Here is a 21,126-nt window from a genome sequence, read left to right on the forward strand (position 1 = left end):
TATTGACTGAAGCAGCTAATTCTTCTTAAAACTGCTTCAACAGGCATTCTGTTGAACTGTTGATGGAGGGTAAATTGATTAATCTGAGTTGAATCCTTTCAACAGCTGTACAATGGGTTTCACATTAAGGAATTTTCAAGGTACTTAATTATTTCAGTGACTTAGATCAGGGCTGGTAATTCTAAAGTCGGTTTCTACTTCTTTGGGATTATGAGAATGAGAGAGGAAACTCTCTTGAATCTCAGCTAATTGCACTGATGCAGGTGAATATAAGAGTTTGAAAGATCTGGGCCACAGTTTGTAGCTCGCTTTTGTAAGTCTGGGAATGTCCACTGAGGAAGTACTTTTCTACTATTGAACGTGATTGGGAGAACAAGGTGCTTGCTTGCTTGCTTACAGGGTCAGCAGTTTTGTTCCTGCTTGAAAAATTATCATTAGATGAGGAAAGTTTTCACCATTTTTGTCTTGAATTTCTTTGTTTTTTAGGGAAAGCTATAAGGAAGCTTGTGCGCAAGGCGACTCTGGTGGCATCTAGAATCCTCAGATTTCCTTGACTGAATCCATCTGGGTTTAGCCCTAAATATAGTAGACAAGCTGCACTGCTTGCACTGATAAATTATATCTTCCAAATGATAGACCAAGGTACAGTCATGTATACTAACCGTTTTTGATGTCATTTGACTCTTGATTCTGTTGCTTTTTGGGTAGTTGTGACACTACAATCTGTCCCCACTCTTGTGGACTATCTTTTCACCAGTGCTCTAAAAAAAAAATTAATTAAAGAGACTTCTGGCCTGGCTCTGGCATTTGATGTTGACAGCTCCTTACGAGTCTGCAGCTTGGTGGGAAACTTAGCCTCTCCTGAGATTCATAAACTTGCCTTCAGTGGCAAAACATTGGGATTGTTGGTAGCACAACTTTATTTGAGCTTGCTACCTGTGGAAAAGTTCAAACGTAAATCAAAATTTCCTTTTTGACACACAGTATCATTTTAGTTTGTATGCTCAACAGTCGAAAATGAAAACAGACTGTGTTCCAACAAAGCATAAATTTTCAGTATAAAATAATATTTGTATTATCCAAAGGAAAAAATAAATCAGTAAGTACTACTCTAAATGATAGTTAATAATTAGGTTTCTATATCTGCTCTGGTATCTCGGCTAGCTGTTGGAATGAGCAAGAAATCTCAGTGCCAACTGGCTGCTTTCTGAAGTCAGAACTTCTCTTTGCTTTTTTGTTTTAAATGGGAAAATACTCTTATCTCCTACCTGTGTCTTTCCTGCACTACAGGGACATGATTTTCATAATATAGAATGTTACCAATTTAAAGCTGGTTTGGGGGTGGTACTGTTAGTTCACATTTTAAGACTTTGATATCCAATAGAGTATATTCCTCTATTTGGATTGTCCATAACACCTAAAAATTAAGACTGATTAAGGGAGGGTGTTAAATGTCTTCTCTGAGCATGACATTGGTTGAATATTAATCCAGTTGCACAGCATGTTACAGTTTCAATTTTTTAGATAGTTTAGATATTGAGTTGGGAGAATTCAAAGCTGTCTTTGCTTTTGCCCAAAAACAGGGGGGATGCTTTCTGTGTGTATTTTCCTGGTTGTTTTGTGCTCCTTGTTGGGCTGCAGCTGTTCACTGCCTCCACCTTCGAATGCTGAGCTTTATCCTTATCTTGCCCAGAGATAAAGTCCTTCCAGTGGCTTCTTCCTAGTGCATTAAGTACTTGAGAGAGAGCCTGGATTCTCCAGTGAGCCCTTGATCAGATTGGCTGGTGCATTTGGCCCACTGTGATTGTCTATGTCTTGCTGGGGGAGGTCCCCTCCCAACCACAGACTGAACCATCAGCTGATCACAGTGAAAGGTCACACTGAAGTTATGAGTTACATACGGCTTGGAATTCGCTGTATAATGTCTGTGTTCTGTTGTCTGGCAAAAGAATGTTAGATTTAAAGAATGGGTGGGTGCCTCAGGTGTTCAGCCTTGCAAAATTGATCTATAGATAATTTTTCTTTTGATTGCAATTGTTTTGAAAGGCATGTACTTTCTGGGAGGTTAATGAAAGCTTTCAATAGTTTTCCTGTTTAATTTGTACAATACAGGACATAATTGAAGAATCTGCTTATCTTTTCAACTGACAGCAACAGGTCATGCTTTGGCACACAGATAATTGATAAATTTTCTGTGTGTATCATTAGTGGACAGGAAGATGACTAGATTTTTTTTTGCTGGGTTGTGATGCAGTCTATGATGAAATGCAGTAGTCATCTGTGTCAAATGCTTCCTTATTTTGTCCACTGCCAGGTTATTGTGATAAGTCTTTATATCTATTTTATATCTATCTATTCAACATCTGGGCCAGTCAAAACATTTGAATCATAGAATCACAGAATGGATTGGAAGGGACCCTAAAGATCATCTAGTTCCAACCCTCTTGTTGTGGGCCGAGACCCCTTCCATTATAACATGAGTGAGGTAAATTAATTTTCTCAGTTCTAGGAAATTCTGATGGTATTTTACAGTGGGTTTAAGTTAGAAAATATAATGCTTCTGTCTTTATTTGCAATCCTTAGGAAATTTCTGACTGTCAATAAAATAATTTCAGAACAGAAAAGGCCTTGAGAAAGGTTCCTTCTTAAGGGAAAAAGGGCACTACATTGGAAATATCTGGGAGTTGGCAAGAAACTGGAAGCTAACTGTATGCTTTGGCATGAGGCTCTGGAGTTGAATGCCTGGTCTAGATGTGTCAGATGTGGACAGGCTATCCTCCAGCCCCTGATAACTGAGAGAAGGGAGGGTGGCTTATGTTCTCCTTAATCATGCATTGCACCAAGACTAGAGCATGAAGAATTTCTGTCAGCTTAGGTAGTACTACAGCAGTGGTGAAATGCTGAAGATGGTTTTAAAATCCAACTAATAAGTGAGAGTTTTAATAGTCACCAATTGCAAAATTTAGAAATACCTGAGACCCAGGGACATTGCTACTGTTAAATGGAAAACGTGTTTAATGAAGTTAAGTTAAGCAGTGAAAAGTTGGAAATTTGCTCGTTTTTTGTCACCTGCTTCTGCATTTGGCTGTATAATCACAGACTGATTTTACGTTAGCTCAGTAGTCGCTAAATGAATTAATTATAGAAAGGTGTGTTGAAAAGTATCAATGGCAAGTTTATTCTATGATTGTTTTTCAGAGTTTGATCCATAAGGTTTCCCTTTATTTGAAAGATCTTCATATATAACTGAGTTTTTAAAATGAAACTCAGGATGCTCCAGCTGGAGTTAAAACGTGATGATATACACATCATGTTATTAGTTCCAGTGTTTCAGTGTCAATAAATATGGTGGGAGATATTTAAACAGGAGAGGATGCAAATTTCAGGTGTTTGATGGAAGAAATGTCTAGGTTGCTTTGGGAGAGGATTGGCTGTACTGATGCAATAAGCACACATGGAGACGAGACCTTAAAGTGTAAAGGAGTTTAATTTTTTGTTGCTGTTATTCTGCCTTGCTCTGTACAAGCAGTGAATATAATACAGTGTTTCATGGTGTTTGCTTTTGTAGTGGTTCATTTTCTCTCCCTCTGTGCCCACGTGGAAGCAGAACAACCATGGATGGCAGCTCAGGGGCTGGTTCTTGAGCAGCAGCTCACTGATGGGAGCTTTACATACACTCAGCACAGTAATACCGCTGAGCACATGCTCCCTGTGCTGCTGTTCAGTGCTGCTCGAGCTGCTCCTGGCAAGGTGATGGACTGGCACATCAGCATCCTGTGTTGCCACATCACCAGGAGATCATCAGCGTGATCGGTGACCACGTTCCCTTGCAGGGCTGTGGTTATCAATACACTTCAGGAGGAGATCACTGCTGAGCCCTCTCTTCTTGCTCTTTCAGAAAGACATCTTCACTTCCCTGTGTTACAGAGAAGGTGCTGACTCAGTGTTATACTATGCATTTAAAGATTCCAAAAACCCAATGTGCTGTCACATGTCTCTTATCTGCAGTGCTGTGGTTTTTGCCATTGAAATGTACAGATTTGATAACTAATGAATTTACATTTCTGGCAGTTTACATTCTTTGCACTGCTCCTTTGTTTTATAAATTAGAAGTTAAATACTTGGAATTTCCTAGAGAAAGTAGATAATTCTGACCTTTGAAGAAAACACAGAAAAGCTTATATCCAATTCAGTATTATTTATATTAAATTATATTATTATATTTTATTTTAGTGTTTTCTGTTAGGGTTGCATTTCTTCACCTATTGATGTAATGAAGCCATTAGAAAGCTTAAATTGGGGCAGCAATTTATAAAAATTAGTTTAAATATTAGCATATAAAAAAGTTATCTGCCACTTACTTGATGGGAGAAGTCACAATTAAAGAATTAACAGGATGACTAGATAGCACTTGTTCTCTTCAAAGCTTTAAATACTGTATAAGCAAAATTTTTAAAGTGACAATTGGTTTCAAAATCTGATGTCCCCTTAATATATTTAGAGATCTAAGGAACTAAGCTGATTTCTGCCTTCTGGAGTTGTGTAGAGTCTGCATTTTTTTGTGTTGCAGGTAGTCTGAACATGCCCTAGCTCAGGCTAAAATATGAGAAACTGAGCAGCTGATGCTATTTTGCATAGCAGCTATTTTTAAGCCCTCTTATAACTACACTTTGCAACTTTTTGTGTCGGATATTTGCCAGTATAATTTACCTTGCTTACTTATCATAGTTAATATATTGTTGCTTGATTGTAATGAGGACATATTTCTTTTCTGAATATTAACAGAGATTGAGACTAAAGCATATGATCAATAAACTTGTAATAAAGTAAACATAGTCAAATGAACAAAGAACAGAAGTGAAAACAGAACAACAACAATAAAAAAACCAGCAAACCAGAAGCCCTCTCTCAATCTAAAATTGAAAAAATCTCAAGTCAGCTTCTGTCAATTTCCTAATAAAATCAATGCACACAGATGAAGTAGTGTATCCTTTCTATAAAAGGTCAGATTCTGGAAATGGGTGTTCAGGGCTCACTGAGCTGTACTTTCTAATGCTATCAGAATATTCTGCTGAAAGGAAAAAAAAAACAACCCTAAAAGGATTGTTGAAGGAAATCTGCATTCTTTCTGTTAAATTTTATTAGAGATTTAGAACATGCTTATTTAAGTTTTACCCATTGGCCTTCATGCCTGATAAATTTGCAAACAAGAATTACATGTGCAAGGTAACTACTTTTGTTTCTGTTAAGACTGCTGAGCAGAAAGGCAGTTATGTTTAAATCATTAGGATGTCTATGCATGTATTCCTCAGTGTTGTTTGCCAGCATTTTCACTGATCCTACAGCATCAGTAAAAGGCTGTGTAAACTCGCAATATCTAGTTACAGTCTATTTACTGTGAGTTCCAAACAATTTTCATGCTGCTTCTGCTGTGGTAAAATTGGGATGTTGTCATCCTCCTCAGTAAAAATTAGGTGCCTTAGGGGCACTGAATTACAAATTGGTGGAGTTCGTTCACTTTGTTCTATATATCCATTAATTCTAATTTAAGCATAAAACCTGTTAATAAGAACTTGCCTTTAATTAAGAAGTAACAGAAGGCCCAGGTTAAATAGTGGGTCATTGCTGCATCTGAGCCATAGGATAGTCTGTGGTATTCGTGGAGTTTTTTTGGACTTTTTAAATTCTTTTTTGTTTCCAAGGGCCCTTACTCTTCTCTGAGAGTTATGAGAGTCCCATGGCAATAGTAGCTCCTGTGGAGCACCAGCTGGGGCTCCTCGCAGCCTCCCCTGCTGGCTTATCTCTGAGACCTTCTTGGCACCAGAACTGGCTGAAACCACACTGTTCTTGGGACACTCTCCTTGAGTCAAGCTGTTCTAACACCTGGTGTCAGTATGTGGAAGAAAAGCAAAAGAAAACAAAAATTGTGGATATGGAGAAACAAGAAGGCCGTCATTACACTGAGAATTGTGTCAGCTTGCTGCTTTGTTTCTCCTGCACTTGCAGCAGAACAGAAGCTCAATGTGCTTATTGATGTCTCTCAAGTACTACAAATCCTTATCTTCCCTGTCTGTTGTTTAATTCTTAATCATTTGTAATAAAATATTCAGCAATCTGTTCCATGGAATAATACTTAGCTGATCTGTTTTCTCTACAGCAAAAAACTAGCCCAATCCAAAACCTCATCGTATGCAGATATGACAGTTAAATAGCTCACTGAATTCTTCAGCAGATTTTTTCATTTGTTTCCTACTGATATGACCAGTAATATATTGAATTTTAATCCAGCTTGTGGAAAACTATTTGATAAATAAATATGTTATCTAGGAAAATGAGCATCATTTTATCAAAACTTTTATCAGTGCTTGTATCAAAACCTAATAGGTATGGACCTCCTAATACAATAGCTATAAGGAAGCGAAAGAAAAAGACTGCTGTGGAGATGTAGTTTGATTAAAATGTTTTGGTAAAGAATCCTTAATTATTTTAAAGAGAGCCACAGTGAGGTCTTATCTCCTGTGCTGATAAGAAACTGGGAAGTTTTCATATTGCATTCAAATGTGCGATGTGAAATGAATTAGTTATTAGCTATATCCCCTTGGGGCATGTGCACTATAAATAGCTTTTCCAAGTCTGTGGCTTTATTCTGCTCTGCACTGTATGCTGAAATTGAAGACCAGAGAGACCAGAGTAAAAAGCCTGCATTCAACTGCAATCTGAAGCAGTGTAAATAATACAGCTTTGGATTTTACAGATCAAGGTTTATTTTTGTGGTACACAAGAAATCGAAGACTCATTCACTGACCCCTAATTTTTTAGAGTCCCAGGAAAACCAAAACACCTGTTGTTTCTATTACATCTGGTTGTTGCCAGCAACAGCAAGGGGGAATCTAGATTTAATTATTGGGTAAGATCTGTAATAGTATTGGTTAGGGTTCCAAATGGCATTTGACTTAGGTCTGTGAAAAGCCCTTCCTGAAAAGCCAGATATCAGCTGTACTGGCTTTAAGTTTTGCCATAGCAGGAAGTACAAGTGAACTGGGGCAATAAATTAGTTCACAGCTTTGGACTTTGAAAAGCAGTCTGATTATAAACCCAGAAGCCTGTGTTCTTTTTTTTTTTTTTTTGTGCTACCTGAATTCTGGCATCTAGAGTTTTGTTTTTCAAGAAGTAGGGCCACTGTCCCTGCTTAAAACTTCCCTACTTTTATGTTAACAAACACTATGGTCTTCCCTGAACAGCTCCTTGCAGTTACCAGAATCTGAGGGTGTTAAAATTGCCATGATCTTAGTTCTCTACCTTTTCATTCAAAATTCATGGAAATCCAGGATTATACCCTATGTGTTACTCTTTCACTGTTCCAGATGGGAGAGGGATCACTGTAAGGAAACTCCATGTTGAGGTTTATAAAAGCTACTTTTTGAATGCTGGAAATAACAGTTTAAACAAAAATGCTTTTCACCATGTTTTCTGTTTCCTTGATTTTTTTAGGTCGTCCAGGACTATTCATAGTTGTGTTAGTGTAGACTACAGCAGTGAAGGATTCTGTGGCAACCTCTGCCACGGCACCCAGGCTGCTCATACTGCCCTTTGAGTTGTGAATATCTGAAGAGTCTCAGTGCGCACAGTAGCAGCAGCAGCCTTGCCTTCTCATTTGGGTAGCAGTGACTTTCACTGAGGTACTGTGAGAGGAGTTTGTGAGTCAGTTGCACAAAGAAGATAAAAAAATGCAAGGAGGCAGCCCCAAAAGATTGACCTGATGCCCTGTGATTTCCAGTATTGCTAAGTCCTCAGTAACGTATCGCTTTTTAGTCCTCTTTGGTGTGTACACAGTTAATGGGCCAGTGTTGGCTGTTTAAACCTCAAAAAAAAAAAAAAAAAAAAAAAAAAAAAAAAAAAAAAAAAAGGGAATGCCTGTACCACATGGCATGTAGAGGTTTCTAAAAACACGTGATACAGCTTCTGATTTGAAACACAGTGTCACAGAGTGCTTCAGTATGCAAGTCATAAGTACCTTGGCTTAAAGTCACCCAGTTCTGACTTAATTCTGGTTGCTGTAGACTCAGACTCTGAGTGAACCTGTGGAGCACCCTTAGCTATAGATGTGTTCAGATTCTTAGTGAATTCCTGAACCTGTGCTGAGCTCTCTGAGGAGGTGACTTGTGAGTGTCCGCCTTGTTTGGTAATGCTGTACAAGAGGGGAAGAAAATGGCAGGAGTCAAGTGCATACTCTGCCTGTGATGAAGCACCTTGAAAACTGAGAGCCTGTAGTTTCAGGCTTAAACCAGGGGAGTTTGAAGGTGTTGGTTCTAATTTAGCTTTCTACTAGGTGAGAGGCAAAGCTCACTTGGGACTTTCAGCATCTCTGCTGTCAACTGAGACCCCAGCCTGGTAGTAATGGACAATCTGCCAACAGGATCTGTGCTACCACCACAGCAGCTCTAAGTCTGTCCTCTGTCAAATGCTCTCCCAACCATTTCACACCAACTGCAGTTGTTTGTCATGCTCTGTTTTACTCGCCTCACTGGAGTGTGGCATTACAATATTTTTCCATCTTGGTACCTTGAAGTTCAAATTACTACCATGCAGCCAGGGCCCTAGAACTGAGTCAGGGAGAGAATAACAGAGGTGAAGAAAGGCCTTTGAGTAAGTAGCTGCAGTGTAGGGGGGAAGCAAGTGTGCTTAGCTACTCCTCTTGTTACATTATTGAGCAACATACTTCTTTATTTAGTTATTCAATAAAATAGTACAAGGCAAAACATAATATTACTTTACACGAGCTTCACATTTTCTACTGAAGTGAAAAGTCGTAAGTACAGGTTTAAAATATAGTAAATATTTTCATGTATTATGGTATATTTTAGCTTTCTTGAGTGATCTCACATGCTGCCTTGGAGGGATATATCATAAATACAGTTATTATCCTTTATGCCAAAATGAAATTGACATTGGTTGATATTCTCATGAATAGCATAGCTCCACTGAAGGAAAAGGACAGAGCTGGTACCTTCTGTTTAAGTTGTCAAGGTTGGCTGAATTCTCAGTTAATTTAAAACCCTGCTTTATGGCCTCTATTACACAGGTTTCTGCTCCCTCCTTGAAATCTCTCTTCTGGAGTGACGAATGTAACCATAAATGCTGTTGCATTTTGTTGAGATTTTTTCTGCTTTCTTGTGGGTTGTTTTGGTTTTGTTCTTTTTAAAGCAGCAATCCAGTTGCTTTATAGGCTTTTAGGGAGGTCTTTGTGCTTCTTTTTGCTTGTAATGTAGGTCTTAAGAAGTGGATATAAAAACAGAAGATTCAGTTTCAAAATACAAGACGAGTCCTCATTTTCTGTGCCTTACAAACTTTCTCCTTTATTCTTCAGCCAACTTCTATCCTGCCCACTGGTTCTCCTCCTCTGCTTCATGCTTGCTAACTTTCACAGATTAATTTTTTATGAGAGGTACTATTAAAATGACTTTGGAGAGTCACATAAATTATCTCTGCAGATTTCACTTGCTCTTTGTTGTTGTGTAGAATTTACTAATATTTCTCCAATGCAGCCTTTATTTTCTAAATCAATTCTGAGTGTTTTTCTGATTTGTACATTAAGTAATTTCAACTTGATTTTTTTAATGAAGTAAAATATTAAGTATCTTATGCAAACTTTAATCCTGGGGGAAGGGAAGCAGAGAAAGTGTGTCCATTTTTCTTTGTCGTTTGCACAGCTACCAAGTCTTCCTGAAGGAAACTCATCTGAGCCCTGCCTGCCAGGAGCAGCCCTGGTAGCTCCTCTGTCATTGAGGTGCCTCTCTGAGGTGCAATTCTTTCTCTTTGTTCTTTCAAAATACAGGGCAGCAGAAAATGCTGCCCTTTGTTAGAAGAGAAAATGAGGCTTTGCTGACTTCCCTCCTTGGGTTTGTTCCTGCCAGGAGAACAGACAGTGCTTCCCTTTGCATTTGTAGAGATCTGTCGTTGAGTGCTCAAGTCTGAGCAGGAATTTGTAAAGGAGGAAAATTCTGATCTGGCAAACATGAAGATGGAAGATGAAGGCTAATGGGAGGCCTGGAGGGTGGCTGTAGGCAGCCTGCTCTGTCCTAAACTTCTAAAAGATTAACTGCTGTGGTCTGTGAGATGATTTTTTAATGTGGGACAAAAATGATGAGTGTTCTTTCCATTTTTAAGGGTCGGTGAAAATGATGTAGTTTTATATATTTGTGTGTTTGTATTGGGCAAACTCATGCCTACAAACCTAAGATGTGAGTTAGCCATCTAATTGGTTCTGCAAAACAGAACACGTTTTAATAACTAGAGGTCTTCTATGAAGTTGGTTCTCCTAGATTATTTTCATGTTTATTTTTCTTGTAGTAAAATATTAGTTGCTTTTTATTGTTGTGAATGAATCAATTCTGCTTCATTGCAATTTCATTTAAAGGATTAGATGTTATGTTTAGGAGTGGTGATTTAGGGCCAAATTCACCGTGTGAGTTTTTATTTTCCAAGAACCTTAAAATTTCCTTGCTGTTCACTTTTGAGCTGCCAAACTGAACACAAACCGAACCTCTGTTACTTTCCTAATGTAGCTCAAAAGCACCGCAGTTGATTTAAGGGGTTTCCAACATTTATGATTGGTAGGTAGTGCATGTGTAGGTATGAAGGTTAATTAAATCAAGAGGTGAAGTTTGTAGAACAGGGAACGCTTCATTAGGCCCTGTGTGAAGTAACATGTACAATCTGTTCGCAATACCCCAAGTGCCATTCACTGAGACAGTGTAATTACAGCTTACACACAGTTTCATTAGATTGTGTTTCTTCTGCTGTGGTTGACATGTATGTTGTCTTCACTGAAACCCTGGAATAGAGGAGGGACTGCTCACTGGTGGGCATCTGAGCATGCTGACATTCAGCAAATCATATTTCCTTTGGGTTCTAATATGTCTTATCCTAGATGTAATTAAGCTTGTAATTCATCAACTGGCACTTTTTTATATCTCAGATTCCACATCTAGATAAAGACCTGTGAGATGGCTCTTCTTATATGCTTTTTCTTACTTTGTCGTTGTTGGGGTTTTTTTGCTTTAAACAGGGGGAAACAGTAATTCTCTTTCCCCACTGCTAGTAGTTTATTTTTTGTTTGGGTACTTTTTAAATTAGAGTTCATTCATATTTATTTCAGAGCAGGATATTATGACAACCTAAAGATACAGTCTTCAATACATATCTCTCATTAATGTGCATGGTGTTTAGGCAAGTATAAAATCTAGGTGGCTGTGAAGATATGGGGCCTTCAGTGAAAGTTTAATCATATAGATTCCCAAGGGTTTCTTTTAATAACAATTTATGCTACCGAGCACTGTGAATGCACTTAAATAGACTGAAGTGTTATCACAAGTCCAGGCAAATTATGCTCTTAGTTGATTCCCAGAGAAGGAGAGTTAAAGGTCCAGTTATGATCTCTGAAAGTCAGCGACTGCACGAGTACGTGAAAATCTCGGAAATGCATGAACATAAGTTAATATTACCCTTGAGATAAGTCCCACAGTCCTATTCAGGTGAGAGAAACTGGGAAAGCACTTGGAGGCACAGGTCTGTAGACAGAAAAGCAATATTAATGAGGGTAATAAAGAGACTACCAAGGAGGGATAAATGATGAGCTTTATTGCAAATCTTATCTGTACGTAATTTCTTTATATTAAAAAAAAACCTGCATAAATGTTTTTCTGCAAATTTGTTGGACTAATGTGAGAAGAGAATACAGCAGGGATATTGTGGAGGTAATAAATAGTAAACCCAACCTTCTGTTGTCCTATGGTTGTCCTACTAATATGTTTAAGTATCTTTAAAACATTTATGTTTAGAACTACTATTTTAATACATGTTACATCCATGCCATGTGGTGTCCCAGCTCTGCCAAGCCATGGCAGCTGCCAGGGTGGTTGTGATCTGTCATCAGTTCTCTGACTGCAGTCTGAAAACACTGAAAAGCTTAGGGCCGGTTCCAGAACTATTTTACCCTTTGTTAACTATAATAATTTTTTGATGTCTAGTAAAGTAAATATTAAAATATTTCATAGGAACTGCCTGCCTAAATTTTCTCATGCCAGGAATTGGTGTTCTGTTTTGAGATGACATCCTGAGTTAGTATATGTGTTCTTTAGGTCTTTGATAGACTGTGTGTATTTCCTGATATAATGAAGTCTAATATTGTATCATACATTTCATGATAGGCCATTCCACAGGAAAAATTAGCAATAAAGCATGTATGAAATTGTACATGGTCATAATTAGATCTTAGCAGCATATAAATTACTGCACAGACCTAGGCTGATGTACTTAGAAATCAGTGTCTGCCAAAACCATCCTAAATCATCTGACAGTGTTTCAGGAATAGCATGTTTTGGGGCAGAACTTCCAACCTTTGTGCAGAAAATGCAGAAATATAGGAAAGCAGATGAGGGGAAAAAAGGAACTAAAATGTCATCCATTTGCACCATGTAAGTCCAGAGATGGGTCTCAGTGCTGCCGCAAAGCACGAACTGTGGCAGGCACACTGTGAGGGGAACAAACCAGTATGCCAGCTCTGGCTTTAGACATGGTGTTTGGTGAATTCATGCTTTTGGAGACTGTCAACAGCTTTAGGATGACGCATAGGAGTTTTTAAAATATATGTACTTTTTAGTGTTTTGCCATCCAAACGAAGGACTGCATTGATTTGAGGTTTTGTTTTGATGAGTTGAACAGACATCGTGACTAAGAGCACTTAGTTGTGTGTTCTCAAAATAAAAGGCCTCATGTTATTTATTCACTTCGGTGCCACAGGAGTGTATGATGCCTTATAGGTGATTAAAATGAACATGCCATCAGAATTTTGTAACTTACACAGTGCACAGCAAGGGGTAACAAAAAAGGGCAGATAAATACAGGAAGTATCAGGGTTACAGTGGCAAGAGCTCATGAAAATGCCTTCATATACCAATAGAAGCTTTCACTTATGCCTGACAAACGTTTCCTCACTGCATGTTGCCTCTCTGTCTTGCTGGTTATTTGATTTTTGGTTTCGTTAACGTATTCTACTCATAGATTTTGGTCCTGATACTGTTTGCCTTGAAGTCCCTGGAAGGAACTCCTAGTGATTTAAACAGTGTTGGATCAATCTCAGTAAGCAAACACTGTAGGGATGTGGTAATGAAGAAGCTGGTACTTCAGATTACTTTTAAAAGGAAGTGTTTTGTGAGAATGAATAATGAAGTACCTGTAATTTTTGTTGTGCATGTAGTATGTGTAATATTATGTACAAAAATAATGCATTCTTCCTCATAACTACACAAATACAAAGTGGAAAGATTTGCTGTTCTTCCTCTGTTACTATCCTGTTATAAATGTCTACGATTTGTCCAGAAAAATGTTTACTTTTCCACAGTGTTGACATGATTGCTGTGAAGCTATGGAATTGTTTTGGGTTTGTTGATTGGTTTGGGTTCTTTTAATTTTTTTTCTTGATATACCTTTCTCTTTTATATGCCTGTCAATTAGTAAAGTTTTGTCTTAAGTTATTTTCAGTTATTGTCATTAGTGTCGTATTTTTTTGTGGATAAGTGCACGAGTATATATATCACTTGAATCCTATTGATCTTGTTTCAGTGATACTTTGTAGTAGATTCCTAAATGCTTAGCGAAGAACACTGTTATTATTAGCCTCGTGTATGTTTTTTGATCTAGTGAGGTTTTCCTTACCCTTGCATCAGTTTCTAGTCATTATGTTTCAAATTGTTGTTTTATCATACCTGTGATGTCTCCGGTTTTATGCCTCTTACTTGTGTCCCATCCATCTACTTTTATCCCTCCGTTTCTGCCATATTTTTCAGCAATGTTATAATTTCTTCTAAGTTTACGATAATGTTTCTTCACTCTAAAGAGATCCCATCATCTTGATGTGACCTTTTCTTAAAAGCTGTGTGCTGGCCTTGCCAGAACACATTCTCAAGTGCATAGGGCAAACAGGATCCATGTACATTACAAGCTGTAAAATGTGGAGAGAGGAGCTGTCTTTGACATTAGTGTCTGAGTAGTAAATGGCTGCCTTGTACCCTGGACTTGTGTTTCAATCTGTACATGAAGCAGAGACACAGAAGTGGAAGTGGACCTATTTGCCTTTCTACAGAAATGCCATTATTTTCTGTTAAGTGTATTTCAGGGAGATCTTTCTTAACCATTTGGACATGTAAACACACAGACATCCAACTGAGGACAGCTGCAGAAATATCTGACTCTCTTTAAAATATTTTTAAACCCTCTTTGTTTCTATCTTTTTGGCCCCATGCAGAGATCCTTCAAAATTTTATCACTGCTGATTAAGGTGATGGTATACACCTAAGAAGCACCAAACAATACAAAAACATTCAGTGGATCAAATGGAAACAGATGTGTTATCGAATTTAATGAAATTTATTCACCTGTTTATGTGAGTGCTGCACATGTTTGATGGGTATAACTATTTATTAAACAGCTTGCCCATGTGTTGCCAAATAGTGGATTACATTCTAGTAAGTCTAAGTATCTCTGAGCTCACGAATATGACATTTCATCTATTTACACCTTTCCAACTGAGGTAAAATGTCAAAAAGATGTATTTTTGTAATAAAAGTACCTCAATTCTTTTTGACATTATTTTCTGTAGCTCATTTCATATGCATATCTTTCTTTTATATTATCATCATGATGGTATTAATTTGGATGTGCAAATTAGCTCTTCATGATGTTGTCATGTCAGCATCTGGATTCAAGATGTGCTGTTTCATAAGCATTGCATCCTATTGCGTTTCATCAGAGTCCCCCTTTTCTAATCTAATTATTCATAAGGAACCTTGGGGATTGTGCTAATGGGCATCTGAAGCTATAAAGAGTAATGAAAGTGGTTGTGTTACTGCTATGCAATTAAGTGTATACAGAATACCATTCATATAATTAAATTCAGATTTTTTTAACACTATTTTTCTCCTTTATAGTACATCAATTATTTCTCTATAGTTAAAATAATATCAGTGGAGTTTAAGAGCTTTTTATGAGAACTGTAGTATTTATAGTGACGAAAGTTGATTTTTGGCTTTTATAATTAAAAGCTTCAGCAAATAAGGAGACAGTTTTATGAATTTTTAATGTGTTTTTTTCATGTTTTATGTGAAAAGGTGGAGGATGTTTGTGATTGAGGCAGAATTTGAACTGCTGGGAAAGCAAGGTGGGTGTGTGGGGGTGTGTGTGTGCTGGGTGTTTGCCATTTAATATTCTGTCCATTGGTTTGATTGGATACAATTCACATTATGCTGCTGCTGCTGGTAGTGTGCATCAGCACTCATTGCAATTTGTAAGTTCAGCCTGACCTTTGGTCTGGGTTCAGTTTTCTGTCTCTGTTCATTTGGATTAAGTGTTTTGATGAATGAAGATAAAGTATTTAGATCAACTAGTCAATATGTTTTCTGCTGATAATTCCATATTAATAAGTGCTGATGGTTAGTATCTTTAAGGTCTACTGACAATCTGATTGAAATCAATGGCAGTTTTGCCTCATTTAGTTCAATGGGAGCAAGAATGAGTCTTTAACCAGCAGAAAATTATAAACACCCGTCTCTGTTCATGTGTCATTCACTATGAACAAGAGTTTTTATGGTGCTGTCAGGCTGAAAAAAAATCTTTTCTTTTTTGATAACAAAGCTGCATTTAGCTGAAGTAATCCCTAGGTAGCCTGTTAGAGGTGTTCCAGCTTTGTTATTCCCAAACAATAGGGAATGTGGCCTCTTGCTGATTCTACTTAAGTAGTTGCTGCTGCTCAAAATAGCTTGAGACTGCTGTGCAGCTGAAATTCTGCTGCAGACATCTTGCATTAACCTAGTTATCTTGAATTTTCTTGTGAAATTCAGACTTCATTTTAATTCTGCAGAGCACATAATATTAAATAGGTTGTGCAGTTCCTTTTTCCAGAGCACCAGTGACAACCATGATGTTCCATGTCAATGAAGAGGCCCAGGCATCGTGACAGCATCCTCCATCCTCTTATCTTTGATTATACACAGCTGATTGGCATCTCATCCTGTTCTGAACTGCCTTAACCATAAAAATCCCACTAGCATTTTAAAATTGCTCATCTGCCAGGTAACCTACTACAAAACAGAGAGGTAGCTTCATAAAACAACTCTTCCAGGGTATCCTTTTAGTTTCTCCCCAGGTACCCACCGGGAGAAATGAGCTGGGAAGTTTGAATGAGGGTTTAATAGGTCCAGGTCCTGTCTGACCAAATGACACGATGGCTGAGGGGGACTGACAGCTTCTCTCTAATCATTGCTGTAAAAGCAAAAGGAAAAAGGAAAGAGGGGTAAAGAACACAGAAAACCTGGTCTCTTGGCTAGATTTGCAGGTTGCTTAGGGTTTTAAAGGTCAGATGAAACACCTTAGGTTAGTACCTCCTTAATAATGAGGAGACAATCTTTAGAGCACAGGGATGGCATGCTTTTGGCATTACTCAGCAAATGTCTGCACTCTCCATTAGTTCATGCTTTCGTATATTTTTGAAGTATGGCCGTATGTTTGTAGGTCATTAATCTGCCCCTACAAAGACAAATAAGTTTTGCCTCCAAGAGAGTAGTTATATTCATCTTACTTCCTGTACAAAATGCTCACGGTGCTTGGTCATCAGTGATCTGCAAAGTCAGGTTAACGTTGCCAGATTTTCAACCATGATTAAAAACTCTGGTAAAATGGCTGGTAAATTTTCTGGCCATTTTCTGTAGTTGGTCATTGCTCTTGAATGAAACTCAGCATTACTTTCACATACCTTCTAAACACATTCTCTGTGATAAACAACATGTCTGAAAATCAGTAAATGAGAAAAAAACTCTTCAGTCCATTCAAACAACCTTTTTTTATTTGTGAATTTTTTCCTTTTTATTTTACTGTGGTAAATCTTTTTTCTTTTTTTTTTTTTTTGTCTGGTAATTTATGTTTTTCCACATTATTTCGTCTTCCTTTGATTATAGGCCAAAATCCTTAATTCTCAGTTCTAATGTATTAAATAGGGACTAGTTGAAACAGCATTTTCACTGGGTATTGGTTGCTTTCTACTCTCCCTATTACTTTTGCATGTTTGTGTCTTCCTGTCTAGTGTGTACATATTTTTAATCACCCAAGTAATCTTGATCAATGGATTTTATTTCTGGATGTTTACCTAAAAACTTTTATCATGAAAGTCTCCCTTTGAATTTGGCATGGGGTTAGTCATTGCTTTGTTAGGCTTGACTTCAAATAATATTTTGTTCTAGCACTTTATATACAAATTGTTATCTTAATGATACTTAAGTTTAATTTTGTGCAAATCAGAGGGCAGGGCGGTTTGCTGTTTTTCATTGTCAAATCAGATTCTGTCTCTCCGTTTAAAGCAAATTTCCACATACAAGTTCAAATCCCTTAGATAAAGAGTATGCTCATTTACAAAGATTATAATTGATTTTTTGGCCCTGTTTTTAATACTTTGCACTGTAAATGACATCCCAGTGGAGAATAATCATCATACAGATGTTTGAAAGCTCCTTCCTGCAGAGTATGTTAATTGAAGTCTATAAAGTATCATCAGGCTGCACATTGCTTCTAATTAGTACATGGCAGTTTCTCTTAGCTTTGTATAGTTTTGCTGGCCTCTTTCTTTCATTATTTTACCAGCTGGCTAGTAAATCTTGTCAGTTACTACGAAAAAAAAAATCCAGAGTTGGAAATTTTTCTATGTGCTTCACAGTGTCCTGCGTTCCTTTACCAGAAAAATACAGATTTTTGTATGATTTGATTCTGACTTTCTGAAGCTATCAGTATGCTTTTAGCTCCAACAGGCCTGGTACTACTCTGACAGCTTTTGAAAGACTCTTTATCTCACATCATCAGGAGAAACATTAGTGCAACAATAAATTTCTTTTCTCATAATAGGGCCTTTAAGATAATGATTGTCATTTGTCTAGTTTCTGAGAAAGGAATATTTTATTGACTACTTGATAGTTGGATGTTTATTGCAGACAGTTTCCTAGGGTACACAATCAGCAGTACGATGGAAGTGGGCAGATAAAAGGGTCTCTTTTATTGAAAGGAGCTCAAAATTATGTGCAAAATTACTGGAAAAAGAAGCTCTGCTGCCTGTTTCAGCTTCCCTGTATGAGTGTACTTGGGTACAGGTCAGGTTCTGCAGCTTTTTTAGGGAGGGTTGGATTGTGCTTTTAAAACTCTGGTAAGTACTTCCCTCTGATGTGTTAATTTAGCCTCAAGTAGTGTCCCTGTATTTTCTCATGTCTTTTTGTAAGGATTTTTTTCCCTAAGTAATCTGGGAGTTTATAGGACTTAAGAATAGAGACAGATGTATAGAATTTTCAGGCCTTGGCTGCTTTCTTCAGGCCTCCATTCTAAGCATGGAAGAATGAAATAATAGCTAGTTCTCTTCATAAGACTCTGAGGCAGGACCCATGATATTTTTTTAAGGTAAAATTTATATTTTTCCATTGCATGCAGTCAACATCGTTTCTGAATGTTCAGGAAACACATTCAAAATTTGGTGTGACGCATTATTTAAACGATTTCCTGTTGATTTCAATTGAAGTTCACTCTCATAATGTAAGTCCACACTTTGAAGATTGAGGAGGTTCAAGAACACTCTCCTGAACAGCTACAGACAATAATTTGTTGTGTATTCTGAGTCATCAGACTAATATTTAGGAGGGTGACTTGATCCTGTCTGAATGACGGCATCCCGAGGAAATAATTTTCTTTCTTCCATCTTTGTTTTTTATCTGTGAATGATAATGTGATACATCTCTGTCTTCATGTCTATGTTCTTTTTAGTGTTTGGGGAATAAAAGTACATGACAGCTGTGATCTGGAGAAGACCACAGGGAAATAATTAAAATAGAGTACACTCCGTAAGTTGGAAGGGATCCGCAGTGACCATGTAGTCCAACTGCCTGACTGATTCAGGCTGACCAAAAGTTAGACAATGTTGTTAAGGGCATTGCCTCTTAAACACTGAGAAGAGCTGCTTGCGGCATCTACCACCTCTCTGGGAAGCCTGTTCTGAAATTTGCCCACTCAGTCAACAAATTTTCCCTTTTGTCCAGTCTGAGCCTGCCCAGATGCAGCTTTGATCCATTTCCATATGGCCTGTCACAGGATACCAGGGAGAAGGGATCAGCACTTCTCTCTCCACTTCTCAGGAAGCTGCAGACAGCAACGAGGCCACCCCTCAGCCTTCTTTCCTACAAACTAGAGAAATCCAGAGTCCTCAGCACTCCTCACAGGACATTCCTTCCAGCCCTTTCACCAGCTTTGTTACCCTCCTCTGGATGCATTCAGAAACCTGAACATCCTCTCAAACTGCCCAGCACTCAGCACTCCGGCTGAGGCCACCCCAGCGCTGAGCACAGCAGGAGAGTCACCTGTTCTGAGCGGCTGGTTGTGCTGTGTTTGAGGCACCCAGGGTGGGGTTTGCCCTCGGGGTGCCAGGGCACACTGCTGGCTCTCACTGAGATGCTGTTGGCCAGCACCCCCAGATCCTTCCTCGGGGCTGATCTCCAGCTGCTCCTCTCCCCATTTATTATTGTGCCTGGTGTTACTCTGTCCTTCGTGCACAATCTGACATTTTGACGTTAGAAATTCCATCCCGTTCATCATAGCACAATGCTCCAATCTATCTGGATCCCTCTGCAAGGCCGATTACAGAAATCCTCCTTATTGTTTGTGGAAAATGTACTTAATCCCTACAAGCTACTCAATATGGTACTGCTTTACAGTGGACTTTCCAGTTAGTGCAGAGCATGTGTAGAGGCAAACCTCTTTCTCCAAAGAATTAATTGCTAATTATACAAGTGCATAGAAGGCTATTTAACTAAAAAAATTAGGTGTTTGATCGGAGGTGGTATTCCTGGAAAAGTGCATTGATTTACTGAAGTAAAAAGAGGAGTTTTTGTTACTTATAAATATTGCATCACTAAGGGATAGCAACATAAAATAAAAATATTGTTGTAGAAAGCCAGCTCCTTCCAGGGTTAAGCAATGGTGCCAGGGTCTGCAGCTGTCCTCTTCACTGCAGCATGAGGCCTGATGGCAGCTGCACGCGGGTGCAGGCATGGGTAAGACAATGTCTCTCTCCACTCAACCAGTCTTTGGCAAATTTTCCAGCATCTGCTCTATGGTTCTGACTCGGGTAATGGTACTTTTCCCAGATCACGGTCCTTTGAACAACTAACCAGTGTGTTTCTCCTCTGTTTTGCCTTGGAGAAACCTGTCAACACCTTTTCTCTTCATTCTGTATTTAATGGATATGTCAACATTGCTTAATGGAGGATGGTGAAAAGGTCTGTTTTGTTGTTAGCTCTGAACAGGGCAGTGAGTCCTGACAGCAGCAATGTCTTGGGCACAGCATTGTGCTGTTGTTACAATGGCTCTGATTCCAGTTCAGTCAGTTCAAGCTCAGATATTCCTCTGCAGTGTTCCTCTGCAATGCATAAATACATCCTCATGCAAACAAAAATTCAGAAGCATCTCAACTACATATCCATAATTTATAATTATAGTGGGATTAAAATAGACTTGAGGCTTCAGCTGGCCTCATGTCTCAGAACTGCTGTATTGCAGCAAAGGCTGCTCTGCCTTGAGAGCACAGCAATAATTACTGTGGACTGCATTTTAACAACCAGTGATGATTGCAAGGCACAGCTTCAAGGATATTAGGGGAGTTTGGAAGCCTTGAACTTCTGTCAAGGGCTTAGGTGTGTAAATGTTATCTGTTTGGGCTGCAAATTAGCAATTCTCAAGCAATATGGCCTCAGGAGGCATGGCCTTGGGGAAGGTGCCTGCAGATTTGTGAACCACCACCATTTGCTTTGATGCCCCCCTGATCTGGGGAGCCTCCTAAGGAAATTCCTCTAGATCTGTTTTTGTACAGGAGACAGAAATCTGATTAGTGATGTTTATTTTTCCAGATGATTTTGGTTCTGACTTTTCAGTTTTAGCAATAGGATGAAAAAATGGCATTTTGCATTTAACCTTTTGGTGAAGAAGGACTGATTTTGCTTACTGTTAAAACATAGGTTTGAAGCTTTGAAGTCTCTATTCCCCAGCTGT

The 21,126-nt window shown here is 38.4% G+C and overlaps 1 protein-coding gene across 7 annotated transcripts in view; it reads left to right on the forward strand.

Moving 5' to 3' along the window:
• PPP2R2C (protein phosphatase 2 regulatory subunit Bgamma) overlaps nucleotides 1–21,126 on the forward strand; it is a 194,155-nt gene that overhangs the window by 106,546 nt on the left and 66,483 nt on the right. Inside the window, exon 1 of one of the 7 annotated variants that reach the window (XM_066185428.1) lies at nucleotides 487–642. The exons of 5 other annotated variants lie outside the window; for them this stretch is intronic. In XM_066185428.1, the coding sequence (XP_066041525.1) occupies nucleotides 630–642 (13 nt within the window). In that variant the 5' untranslated portion in view covers nucleotides 487–629. Of the gene's footprint in view, nucleotides 1–486; nucleotides 643–15,170; nucleotides 15,218–21,126 lie in introns of those variants that run through there. One more of the 7 variants, XM_066185426.1, reaches the window with a different exon arrangement.

Source organism: Chamaea fasciata, unplaced genomic scaffold, assembly GCF_029207755.1.
Source record: "Chamaea fasciata isolate MVZ Bird 193981 ecotype frontalis unplaced genomic scaffold, bChaFas1.0.hap1 SCAF_6, whole genome shotgun sequence".
In the NCBI taxonomy this organism is placed as follows: domain Eukaryota; kingdom Metazoa; phylum Chordata; class Aves; order Passeriformes; family Sylviidae; genus Chamaea; species Chamaea fasciata.